The 13,378-nt window shown below is 44.4% G+C and overlaps 1 protein-coding gene across 1 annotated transcript in view; it reads right to left on the bottom strand.

Annotated features, from left to right (window-relative positions):
• PAH (phenylalanine hydroxylase) overlaps positions 1-13,378 on the bottom strand; it is an 84,146-nt gene that overhangs the window by 49,067 nt on the left and 21,701 nt on the right. Inside the window, exon 3 of the mRNA XM_081595576.1 lies at positions 12,420-12,603. Coding sequence (XP_081451702.1) covers positions 12,420-12,603 — 184 coding nt within the window. The remainder of the gene's footprint in view (positions 1-12,419; positions 12,604-13,378) is intronic.

The raw sequence follows: 13,378 nt of genomic DNA on the forward strand, positions 1-13,378 counted from the left end.
GGGGATCTTCCTGATTCAGGGATAGAACCCAGGTCTCCCACATTGCAGGCGGACTCTTTACCACCTGAGCCACCAGGGAATCCCCCAGGTGTTAAGTCTTGGCAAAGAGAAGACAGAAGTTGAAGCAGCTTAACAAGCCCTAGGACCCCGTCATGGAGACTATCAGAGAGACCCAGGTGGCACTGTGAGGCCGTGGGGCCCTCACCCAAGTCCAGGGGCTTCTGGTAGCTTCTGGGCCCCATCATCATTCAGAAAAGGCTCAGAACACACTTGTCTGGTTAAGTAAGGTCCCGCAGGCCACTGCTGGCCAGGACAGAACACTTACCCATGTCCCCATTGTCAACTTCTGGGTTTTTCCAATTTTCCCAGTCCCATGGTTACAGTAACTGCTTTTTTCCTTTAAAGTTACACTTTCTGAGAGCTTCCCAGCCACCAAATGCTGTGCTAAGCACTTGACTTCCATTGTCTATTTTAATTCTCAGAATAATCCTGGCCAAGTGTTTGTGTTAGTCACTCAGTCATGTCCAGCTTTTTGCCACCCCATGGAGTGTAGCCCGCCAGGCTCCTCTGTCCATGAAATTCTCCATGCAAGAATACTGGAGTGGGTTGCCATTTCCTACTCCAGGGGATCTTCCCAACCCAGAGGTAGAACCAAGGTCTTCTGCATTGCAGGCAGATACTTTACCATCTGAGCTACCAGGGAAGCCCAAGGGGGCAGACAGGATCATTTTTGAGTTATTAACAGAGCACACTGAAGGTCAGAGAGATGAGGTGACTTGTTCAAGATTATAGAGCTGGCGGGGCTGGAATCAGAACTGAGGCACCTCGTGCACTGAACCACTGGGCTGGCTTAGAATGAAGTGAGGGTGGGGGACCCTTGATTTTAGATTTCTGTTCTCCATCTAGAGAGGGGGAGGCAATGACAAACTAAGACAGGAATTTAGAGGGGCTGATAGAAAATCCCTAGGACAGCCCCAGGTCCTCCCCACCTTCCATCAGGCGTCCTGGCTTTAGAAGTGGTAGCTTTTTTTTTTTTTATTTTTTTTTTTTTATAAATTTATTTATTTTAGTTGGGGGCTAATTACTTTACAATATTGTAATAGTTTTTGCCATACATTGACAAGAATCAGCCATGGGTTTACATGTGTTCCCCTTCCCGAACCCCCCACCCACCTCCCTCCCCCTCCCATCCCTCTGGATCATCCCACTGCCCCGGCCCCGAGCCCTTGTCACATGCATCGAACATGGAATGGTGCTCTGTTTCACATATGACAATACACATGTCTCAATGCCATTCTCCCAGAACGTCCCACCCTCACCTTCTCCCTCAGAGTCCATAAAATTGTTCCATGCATCTGTGTCTCTCATTCTGTCCCGCATATAGGGTTATCGTTACCATCTTTCAGATTCCATATATATGCATTAGTATACTGTATTGTTGTTTTTCTTTCTGGCTTACTTCACTCTGTATAATGGGCTCCAGTTTCATCCATCTCAGTAGAACCGATTCAAATGTATTTTTTTTAATGGCTGAGTAATATTCCATTGTGTATATGTACCACAGCTTCCTTATCCATTCATCTGCTGATGGACATCTAGGTTGCTTCCATGTCCTGGCTATTGTAAACAGTGCTGCGATGAACATTGGGGTACACGCGTCTCTTTCAATTCTGGTTTCCTCGGTGTATATGCCCAGCAGTGGGATTGCTGGGTCATATGGCAGTTCTATTCCCAGTTTTTTAAGGAATCTCCACACTGTTCTCCATAGTGGCTGTACCGTGTTCATGGATTGGAAGAATTAATATAGTGAAAATGAGTATTCTACCCAAAGCAATCTACAGATTCAATGCAATCCCTATCAAGCTACCAATGGTATTTTTCACAGAACTAGAACAAATCATCTCACAATTTGTATGGAAATATAAGAAACCTCGAATAGCCAAAGCAATCTTGAGGAAGAAGAATGGAACTGGAGGAATCAACCTGCCTGACTTCAGACTCTACTACAAAGCCACAGTCATCAAGACAGTATGGTACTGGCACAAAGATAGAAATATAGATCAATGGAACAAAATAGAAAGCCCAGAGATAAACCCACGCACATATGGACACCTTATCTTCGACAAAGGAGGCAAGAATATACAATGGAGAAAAGACAACCTCTTTAACAAGTGGTGCTGGGAAAACTGGTCAACCACTTGTAAAAGAATGAAACTAGAACACTTCCTAACACCGTACACAAAAATAAACTCAAAATGGATTAAAGATCTAAACGTAAGACCAGAAACAATAAAACTCCTAGAGGAAAACATAGGCAAAACACTCTCCGACATAAATCACAGCAGGATCCTCCATGACCCACCTCCCAGAATATTGGAAATAAAAGCAAAAATAAACAAATGGGACCTAATTAAAATTAAAAGCTTTTGCACAACAAAGGAAACTATAAACAAGGTGAAAAGACAGCCTTCAGAATGGGAGAAAATAATAGCAAATGAAGCAACAGACAAACAATTAATCTCAAAAATATACAAGCAACTTCTGCAGCTGAATTCCCGAAAAATAAATGACCCAATCAAAAAATGGGCCAAAGAACTAAACAGACATTTCTCCAAAGAAGACATACAGATGGCTAACAAACACATGAAAAGATGCTCAACATCACTCATTATTAGAGAAATGCAAATCAAAACCACAATGAGGTATCATTTCACACCAGTCAGAATGGCTGCTATCCAAAAGTCTACAAGCAATAAATGCTGGAGAGGGTGTGGAGAAAAGAAGTGGTAGCTTTTTAACATGCAAGTTCTAGGTTCTTCCAAGACCCCTTCCTATTCCCTTTCTCTTCTTCAGTGACGGTCACAGGCCTCTCCCCTCCCAACCAGACTCACTCACAAAGCTGGGAATAGAGACTGACCCCAGCGACCCAGGCTTCTGTTTGGAAAAGTGAAATCAGATTAGCTCATTAATGACCTTTGCAAATACCTCCGCGGTGGGCTGGCCTCTGTGAGCCCCTCCACAGCCTCACGGGTGGCGGGGCTCAGCAGTTAATGAATGGCTCCGGCAGGCTGGTGCAACAGAGGGCCTCTGTGAAGCCAGAGGCATCTGGGGGTGGGTTGAGGGGGGCAGATCATTAATAAATATTGATTTGGCTCCAAGGGAAGCAGCCCACGGGAGAGTTGGCCCTGGACACCCACGTTGTAGTCTCATTAAGTCGGGGTCAACTGCTCAGCCCGGATGCTGAGGGGCGGCTGGCTCAGGGGTGCTCCTGAGCAAAAAGTATCACCACCACCACCACCCCGCCCCCCACAGGCCTGGCTGGAGCCTGCTTCCTGGCCAGGAAGATTTATAGCAGTTCAAGGTGCAGGTTGAATGCCATCTGACCACCCCCCCTCCACCAGATGCTCCCCAGCCCCAGGGTGTAGCCAGCAAGGCACCCAGGCTTGCCCCAGACTTCTGCCTTCAGCCTGTCTCGGGGAGAGCAATAAATCCTTGGCTTCCGAGGCCCAAAATAGAAGGGTGTTCACTCCCCCCTCTTCCGAGGTTCCTGGATGTCTTTTCTGAGGCCATGGCATCCAGCCCAGCAGAGAAGCCTTCACCGAACTGACCCCAACAGGGCTGATGTGCCCACCTCCTGAAGGATGAACGCCTTTGAGGGCACTAGGTTTCTCCTTTAAGGAGCTTCCATTTTCTTTCTGAAGAAGGAACACTCTCTGTGAAGGTCTTGGCAAGAATAGGTGAACCAAATGCAGATGATGGTGCCAAGCCAGTTACCTTCTCCTGGACCAAACGGAAGCATGGTGGAGGCAGGGCTCACTTATCACTGACAGGCCAGACAAAGCATGTGATCCCTCCATCCACATATCAAAAGGAGAATGAAACCAGGTGAATAAAAGGCATCTAGCAGGAAGTAAAGATTGAAAAGGTGTTAAAATGAATTAATGGATGGAATGAGTAATAGATGCCAGTGAAATGATGAACAAAGAAAAGGGCGTGTATTCCAATCACCAATCTAAACTGGAGCTATCCTCCCCAACAGCCATTTTAAGATGTCACTTATCTTATTAACTTACTTACTGATGGGGATGTTCACTATGTTCCCAAATACTGAATTCCACATTGTAGTGAGATCTGATTACGAGCTACTTGCCCCTGGAGTGTGGTCAACCTACATTGGCTCAAACAGAATGCATCTAAAGCCTCTTCAGTATAATGTCTGTCCCCTCACAGGAGCCCCTCCTCAACCCCTGCTCCCCTCTCCCCACCATGCCCAAGAATGGCCTCAGTGTAGATCCTTGGTGTGCCTGGCACACACCCACTCCCCTATCCCTACACAGACATAGCCGAACAGCAACCTCCTAGACCATAAGACCAGAGAAGGCAATGGCACCCCACTCCAGTACTCTTGCCTGGAAAATCTCATGGACGGAGGAGCCTGGTAGGCTGCAGTCCATGGGGTCGCTAAGAGTCAGACACGACTGAGTGACTTCACTTTCACTTTTCACTTTCATGCATTGGAGAAGGAAATGGCAACCCACTCCAGTGTTCTTGCCTGGAAAATCCCAGGGACGGAGGAGCCTGGTGGGCTGCCGTCTATGGGGTCACACAGAGTCGGACACGACTGAAGTGACTTAGCAGTAGCAGCAGACCATAAGACACATGAGTCAAGACACCACGTGACTGATTTTCCCTAATGCATCCCTCCATGTGGCGGCCGCTGAATGGGTATTCAATACATGAGTTGTACGGATGAACGATCCACTGAATTAGGGCATAAATGTGAATGAACTACAAGAAGGTGGTAAAGCAGACTCTGGTTTTGGAGAAGATGTAAAAGAAAAAGGAAGAAAACCCCAATCATCAGGATTTTAATAAGTAAGAGCCATGTGATTTAGCAAATACAAAGGAGAGAGAGGATTCCAGGGAGAAAAATGCTGTCAAACATTACAAATATTTCAAAGAGGAAGATGACCAAAAAGAGGCTACTGCTTTTGGTAATGAATGTTGTCAGAATGATGAGGAAGAAGAAAAGGAAAAAAAGGAAAGGAGGGAAGAAAGGAAGAACAAAGAGGAAAAAGCAGGAAATCTGAATGTGAAGCTGGCCTTCCATCTCCTAGACCAGTGCTATTTCCAATATAACACAGAGTCACATGGATAACATCCAAGCAGTGTTCACAGGAAGTCATCTTTGTGAATGAGAGATCATTCCCAGGGGCCCTCACATCATCCCACACAAGAATTTGACTCCCTGGCTTCTAGGTGGGGCTAGCTCCAGTGAAGGAGTGGCTGCCGCCAACTCTCTATTTGTTATTAGCCTGGTGAATGTCCACCCCAAGGACCTGGTGGTAGCAAATAGCCTGATACTAAGCTGCAGTTGCTTCCCTGGTGATTCAATGGTAAAGAATCTGCCTGCCAGTGCAGGAGACATGGGTTCCATCTCTGGGTCAGGAAGATCCCCTGGAGAAAGAAATCCAGTATTGCTTGTGGAATCCCATGGACAGAGGAGACTGGCAGGCTATAGTCCATGGGGTTGCAAAGGGTCATACATGACTTAGTGTCTGAACAACAGCAACAGACCATAAAGTCCCCCCCCTTACTGAGGCTTAAGGATATCTAAGATCAAGGGCCTCTTCAACTCAAGCAAGTTCAACTCAATCCATCAAACATCCTAACATACTGAGTATCTTGCATGATGCCCCTGTAAGACCCAGAAAGTGACAGAGTGGATCTCAGCTCTATTTTACAGATGAGGAAGGAGAGGTAATGAGGTCTCCCAGCTGGCAGGAAGTCAGATGGGATTCAAGCCTAGCTGGCATTATACAGAATAGGAATTCACATCCTGGCTCTTGACTCTTTTCAAGTAGTTGCTCTTTTTTACTTGCTATGCTGCCCCCTCAACTCAGCATCAATGGTAAATTGACATTCCATTATAAGCATTTCATATTCTCTTATTACCTCCTTCAACTAAGGGAACACATCTGTACAGAGAGAAAGGGTGTTCTCAGTCTAATTCTTTGTAATCTTCACCATCTTTGGGATTGATCCAAATAGCACATCATGGTAGCCTTTCTTTATCAAAGATCAGGACTTTGGAGATTCTGACTCTGTCTCCACCATGAGATTCACTGGGTATCCTTAGAAAAAACTAGGCATGAGTTTCCTGACCTTTTTGCACGGATCCTTTATGCCAGGCACATTGTAAAATCATATCACATAATTTACACAACTGCACTGGCACACAGATATCTTCGTTTTGCAGACAAGAAAAGCTAGGCCTACAGAGGGCGAGCAACTTGGCCAAAAACTACAGCCCAGGAATTGAATTGGAAAAATGAAGACTCCAAAATCCACACCGCCATTCAAGTGTACCTCTGCCTCGTTTCCTAATACGGAGAATAAAAATCACGTTATCTGCTTACTCTGGCCAGTTGAGTTGCAAAGCTTCAGTGAGACAACCTAAGGGGAAAATATTTTGGATTTGGCCTGCAAATAAGGAATTCCTGTTAGAATGAACGCCTGCTTATAGTCTTATGATATTCCTCAGCTTGAAGCCCTGGAACCTGGGAAGCTGACTGGCCTCAGAAACCGCATTTACTCAGGATCTTCCCTCACCAGTGAATAGACATGCTTCTGACAGCTTGCAAGAAGGCAAGCCCTAGGCCAGCCTCCAGCTTCAGGGTTGCTGCCACCTCTTCACAAACAGGTTTGTCCTCTTAGCTGTGGGCGTGCTTGTCGCGATGAGGCAGGCTACTGAAACAAAAGTCCCATCCCCAGCTGCCAGAGGACTTACAGCAACATTGCCACAGGTAGCAAGCATCCAGGTAGACTGGAAAAGGCTGTCAATCAATCCTGTATGTCTTTATGAACATGCAGATCCCAGGTCTCCTGCAGACCCAGGTCCACGAGCATCTCCAGCCCTGAGATACATATGGGGCCAAGTGAAATGCAAGGGAAGAGGTTCAGAAGTGAGAGGGGGATAAAGGGAAGATGATGGAAATGGAAGAGTAGAGCAGAGGAAAGGCAGGTGCCGGTGGTAGAAATGGGGAAATATCCTGACCATCTGGACCCCCTCCTGCCCAAAGCAGCTTCTCTCTACAGGATCTCAACTCTGAGAACTATGACCCCTTTGAAAATCCTCTCTCCTAAAATATATGCAAGCAGGTGCACATGTACAATTTTGCCCACAATCCCTGGGGCTATTCAGACTCCTCCAAGGAACCCTACCCTTTTTCCTCCCATGATGGATCTGCAACTTCAGCGTTATCATGACACTGCCTTTCAGAGCAGTGATGTTGAAGCAGAAAAGAGAAAAACTCAAGTGAGCTGGGAGGGGAGAGGGGCATATAAGAGGGAGGGAATAAATATAATGTTATTTTGTCTTCTGCAATAATTTTTCCACTTAAATCATTGCCTCAGGAATTAATCCAAATAAAAAAGACAAAATCATAAGCACCTCCAGGCTAGATAGGTAGTAGATAGATGAATAAGTAAATAAATAGCCTTTCTACTCCCCACAGAAAATACAGTTGTCCTGGCAATCTGGATGCGCTTTGTTTCCACAGCAAGACCCTTATAATCACCCCAATTTGAACAAAATCTACCCAATTGCTCTTGGAAAATAACTCTCAAGTCCAATTCCTCTTGGAAAATAACTCCAAACAGATAAATTTCTCGAAAGGTGATGATCCTACACTCTGTCTAGCCAAGACATTTTGTCCATCTGCTTCTCCTGGCTGCAATCTGGCTCCATGTAGGAATTTTACATCCCCCCCATGCAAAAGATTCAAAGAGAAAGGTAAAAGGATTAGTAGACTAATCGATGGAAGATATTAACACTCTTTCATGTTGGGTTGAAGAAGGATTTGAGGTCATCAGGAGACAGGGGAAGAGGAGAATAGACCTCAAGTATTCAAAAGGCTCTATGGATTAAAATCCTATTAAATTCCTATCAGCCAGGAGCCATTTGAGAAGGTTGGGGTTTCTTTAACTTGTCACCATAATTAGCCTTCCCTTAAGCTGTTTTGGGTGGGGAACTTTAGCAATTAAGAAACTGAAAACTTTCATTTTCTAGCACCCATACAGTCTTTTGAATGGTTTAACAACTAGAATGGAAAGTGATTTAGCCCAATTGATTTGAGGGGTTCAGATCTCCCCCTCCTTCAGCCTGTTGTCAGACTCGCCCTTGAGATCTGAGCCCTCAATAGGAAGGGCACTTTGTTGAATGAAAGAATCAAAGGTTCAGATCTACAAAGATGCTTTCTTCTCCTAATCATCCTCCAGTGGAGTTTGACGGAAGGAACAATTCTGCAAAGGGATGGCTATTTCCCCTAAAAAAAAAAACAAAAAAAACTGTTTCTGGGCCCAGACTCCAGTTCACAAAAACTAACTCAGAAACCCAAAGGGCCATGTCTTTCAGCAGGTACAAGGGTCAGGAAACCATGCCTGGGAAGGGCAACCAATATGGGCTGGGGTGAAGTACCATCCAAAGAAACAAGGGTCCTGAGACACATAGTGTTTTGGAGGGTTAGTCTGAGCAGTGTTTTCCTCACTAGGTAAAATATCGACCCAATGTTAAACATCAATACCCTGCCACTTTGAGCCCCGCCAGGGAATCAGACCTGTGTCACGTTCCACCTCTGATGAGCCCAACATGGATGATGTGGTGCCTTGATGTCAGAGCGTGGGCTTCCTCACTTTCACACTTGCTGGGTCCTCAGAGTTAAGGTGGAATTGAGGCCAAATTCTACCATCCATGTCTCCATCACAGCACCCACCCTTCTTCTGCATTCACTCGGCTGCCCAGTTGCCCTGTGAGCTCCCTAAGGACAGGCCCTGCCAACTCTCTCTCTCCCTCCAGCTCCAAGCACGGTGCTTGGCACAGAGCGGTGCTCGACACCCGCTTGCCCACAACTGCACAGAATTCATTCTGTGCCTGAAGACAAGTCATGGCCTCTGATTTTAACGGATGAAAAATTAAGGACGTTGTTGGGCTGCATGACCTCTGAGGTCATTTTCCAGTTCCCAGAACCTCTGAAAATGTCGCTGTGTACCGGCTGGCTTTTCATGGCTCCTATGCTCAAGTCATTATTTATAATAACAATGATGATAACACTAAGAATAGAGAACCTCTATTAAGCCTTTAAATGTGCTCTGGGCTGTCCTCAATACACCACTGGTGTTATTTCATTAATCTTGTAAGACAGAGACTTCTTACTTGAATTCAATACAGTGATAAACTATGATGATCAATAATCTCCCCAAAATCACACCAAGTGGGTGTCCTGGTTCCGGAGTCTGGGCTCCTAACTGCTCTTCCACATCTGCTTTCTGAGCCTCCAGTTCAGGCTGCCTGCCCTTAAGCTGATCTATGTACATCTTCCCTGCCTCCCTGAGGGGCTGCAGGCCTGCCTGTCAATTGCTTTGAATTTCTACCCCAGGGCCCCAGCTGGCCTGGCCTCCACCTGCTCCCAGCAGAGGCAGAGCTCGCCCCAGGATCCGGCAGGCCCTTTGCCCTGAGGGCCTGAGGCTCCTGTTGGGAGCAGGTGGCCGGAAAAGCAAGAGAAGGAGGTCATCAGGGAAGCAGCTCACTCAGAAGGTAGAAGAAGAAGGGAAGCAGATAGGGTTAATTTGAAGAGGAATTCCAAGTGCCCACCCCCCACCAGTGACCAGACCCTGCATGCATGGCTGCCACTCTCAGCAAGGGCAGACACCCAGGATGGACTTCCTGGTCTTGGTTACAGCCACAAGAGAGCAAGGGCAGGAAGAGAAGAGATCCCCTAGGATGGCTTCAGAAGAGTCTTTTAGAAAATGTTTCAATGGCCTATGGGGGGGGGGGCGGGGTGCAGTCTTGTGTCTCATTTTAAAGCATCTCTGCAGTAATTATTAACATGTTATCTTCAACTACGAAGCCTGAAATCCTCTTGAGCTAGTCTTTAATGTGGCCAAAAAAAGCTTTTGATTTTAGATTTTACAATAGAAAAAAATTTTTGATTATATAGGAAAAAATAGTTCATCTCAGCAATCACTTCTAAGTGGTGATCCGAATGAGTTGAAAACTTTGAAAACAGAAAAACCTGCACATGAATATTTAACAGCCTCATCCATAATTGCCAAAATTTAGAAGCAGCCAAAATGTCCTTCAACAGATTAAGCAAAATGGATAAACAAGATGCAGTACATCTATACAATGGAACATTATTCAGTGATTACCAAAAAAATGAGCTATCAAGTCACAAGGCATGAAGGAAACCGCTAAATGAAAAAAACAAACCAAAAAAAAACAGTCTGAAAGGATAAAGGGACATCCCTGGTGGTCCGGTGGTTAAGATTCTGCCTTGCAATGCACAAGACACAGCTTCAATTCCTTGTTGGGGAACTGAGATCCCACATGTTTCAGAGCAACTAAGCCCTCATGCCACAACTAGAGAGTCTGCAATGAAAGATCCCATATAACATAACTAAGACCTAGTAAAGACCCAACACGGCCAAATAAATAAATATTTTAAAAAAGGATATATAGTCTGTGGTTCCCTATTCATACAGCATAACATTCTGGAAAAGTCAAAATCATGAAGACAGTAAAAAGATGGGTGGTTGCCAGGGAGAAATGGGAAGGAGGGAAGGATGAGCAGGTGGAGCAAGGGCATTTTGAGAGCACTGAAACCATTCTGTATGACATGTAACAGCAAACACATGACATTATGCATTTGTCAAAATCAACAGAACTATACAATGCAAAGCATTATCCCTAATGGAAACTCTGGCCTTTAGTTAATAGTCACCTATTAGCACGTCTCATCAGTTCAACAACCACCACATACTATCATTGATCCAGCTGGGCACTGTTTTGAGCACTGACTATGCAAGATCTCATTTAATCCTCACAGAAGTCCTGTGAAAAATAGAGGTCAGGGCTGTTAAAGAGACTTGTCAAGGGTCTCAAAGCCAGTAAGTGGAAAAAGTAGGGCTTGAACTGAAGCCTCTCCAAGGCCAAGCCCATGCAATTCCTACACTCTATTGCCCTAACTCCTCTCCATGGCAATATTTTGTAATAGAGAAGAACAAATATGACTCCATATTAGATGTTTCTTTTATTTTAACCTTTGTGCTCTGCTGCCAGTGATTAGTCACACTGGCTCTCCACCTTTTGTAAAAGAATGTTGCCTAGAACCTAAAATATACAGGATAGCCCATTCTCAGGGCTCTGGCCTTTATACACATATGGGTAAAAAGCTGCCAAACAGAGAATAACATTTGTTTTGCTGGAGATTCACAGGAACATCGTGACCTGACCTACAGGGACACTTGCAAGAACAAAGGATTCCTGCACCAAGAAGTTTGCAATAGACAACTAACTTTTTTTAACATAAAAATATAATTCGGGCTATTTTTAGTAAAATAGCCCACATTCTGACTGGGGTAAGATGGTTCTTTGAGACATCAGTCTGCCATCTTCTCAGTCTGCTGGCTTTCTGAATAAAGTCACTATTCCTTGTCCCCAACAACCTGTCTCCTGATTTACTGGCCCATCGTGTGACACAGCAGAACCAGTTTGGATTTGGTAGCAATTTCAGTAAGTAAACAAGTAGGCAGAGCAAGTCTTAACAATTGCTCTGTTTAGTCATTCATACACAAATATTTGCTGAGAGCTATATAACTCTGAGGATATTAACTCAAGGAAAGGATATTAACTGTAGGAAAGAGACTCTCCCTGCCTATAAGAAGCTTGTAATCTAGTGGAAGAGACAATGAAAGTCCTAAGAACAAGGAACCAAAGAGCTCTAGCTCATGAGAAGCACGTGGGGAGAGCCCATGAGATGCAATAGAGATTACTAAAGAATTTGTCCTGACATTATATTTAAATAGAAAGCACCCTGGGCACCCTAATCATCCATCTCTAGAGACTGGGAAATTCTGAGAGCATAAGAATCCACCAACAAAAAATGTATAAAAATTGCAGTAGAAGGCAACTAAAGACAACTAATATAAGAAACAGCTATCTTGAGGAAGGGGAAAAGGAACAGCTATTAAATGTCTAACTATGACAGGCACTATTGTGCATCCCTAAACTACATCCTCTCACTAAATCCTGGTCTTTCATGGTAGAGATTACCTTTGACATTATTTTTTTTAAGTTTTTTTGATGTGGTCGCACAGAGTCAGACACAACTGAAGCAACCTAGCACAAGCACGATTTTTAAAATCTTTATTGAATTTGTTTCAATTTGTTTCTGTTTTATGTTTTGGTTTCTTGGCCACAAGGCATGTGAGATCCCCGCTTCCCAACCAGGGATGGAACCAGCACCCCCTACATTGGAAGGCAATGTCCTAACCACTTGGCTCCAAGGTAAGTCCTTCTTTGCCATTATTTTATGATGAGGATGTAGAGTTATTTACCTTGTGAAATTCCTGTCTCTCACCTGTGTCCTTCTTCTTATCCCGGGAAAGCTCGTGCACAGTGGCACCAATGTCATGTCTCAAGATCCTGATGATGTTTGCCAGGGCAGGCACGCTGCGTTGATCCAGATTGGTGAAAAATTCATACTCGTCTTTCCTTAAACGTGAAGGTCTTGATTCAATGTGGGTCAGGTTTATATCGTTCTCCTAGAAAAGAGAAGTTAAGGGAGTATGAAGGGGACAGTAACTGGAATTGACACAGACCAAACATGCAAAACCAGAGCAAACACGACGAATTGTGGAGAAGTGAGGAAGACGAGTTCTTCTTTTTTTTTCTTTCTTCCTTTTTTGTCCAGTATAAGAGTAGAAGAAAGCCTTTAACACAGCAAAAACTGTTTACTTTTTCTTCTGCAAAACCAAATAACAAATCCAACGTTGGGAAAATAGTTCAAATGTCACAGAATTTAATCACGTGGAAATCTGCTCAAGGCCTAGAATAGCAAACATAAGATTTCAGTTTGGTACACAGAAGCAATGCTGTTCTGCTTGGATAGAGTCCACAAGAGTCAGGCTTATTGGGTTTAAATCAAAGTTTTTAACTATATCAGCTACGAGACCTTAGAAAATGTACTTTTATATTTCTAACCGTCAGTTTCTCCATCTGTAATTTTGTGGGTATTTGTGGTGCTTAGTCACTCAGTCATGTCTGTCTCTTTGCCACCCCATGGACTGCAGCCTGCCAGGCTCCTATGTCCATGGGATTCTCCAAGCAAGAATACTGGAGTGGGTTGCCATGCCCTTCTCCAGGTATTCATGGTACCTGTTCATAAATTTGTAGGCAACACTGAATGAGATGATACATACAGACTGCCAGGTACATAATACATGCTCAGTTAAAATTATCCAGTATAAATACTGCTCATATTTTTATATAATTACTTTTCATTCCAGTTATGCCACAAATGTATATGTAGCACCTACC

Source organism: Giraffa tippelskirchi, chromosome 4, assembly GCF_054371585.1.
Source record: "Giraffa tippelskirchi isolate mGirTip1 chromosome 4, T2T-mGirTip1v1.2.pri, whole genome shotgun sequence".
Lineage (NCBI taxonomy): Eukaryota > Metazoa > Chordata > Mammalia > Artiodactyla > Giraffidae > Giraffa > Giraffa tippelskirchi.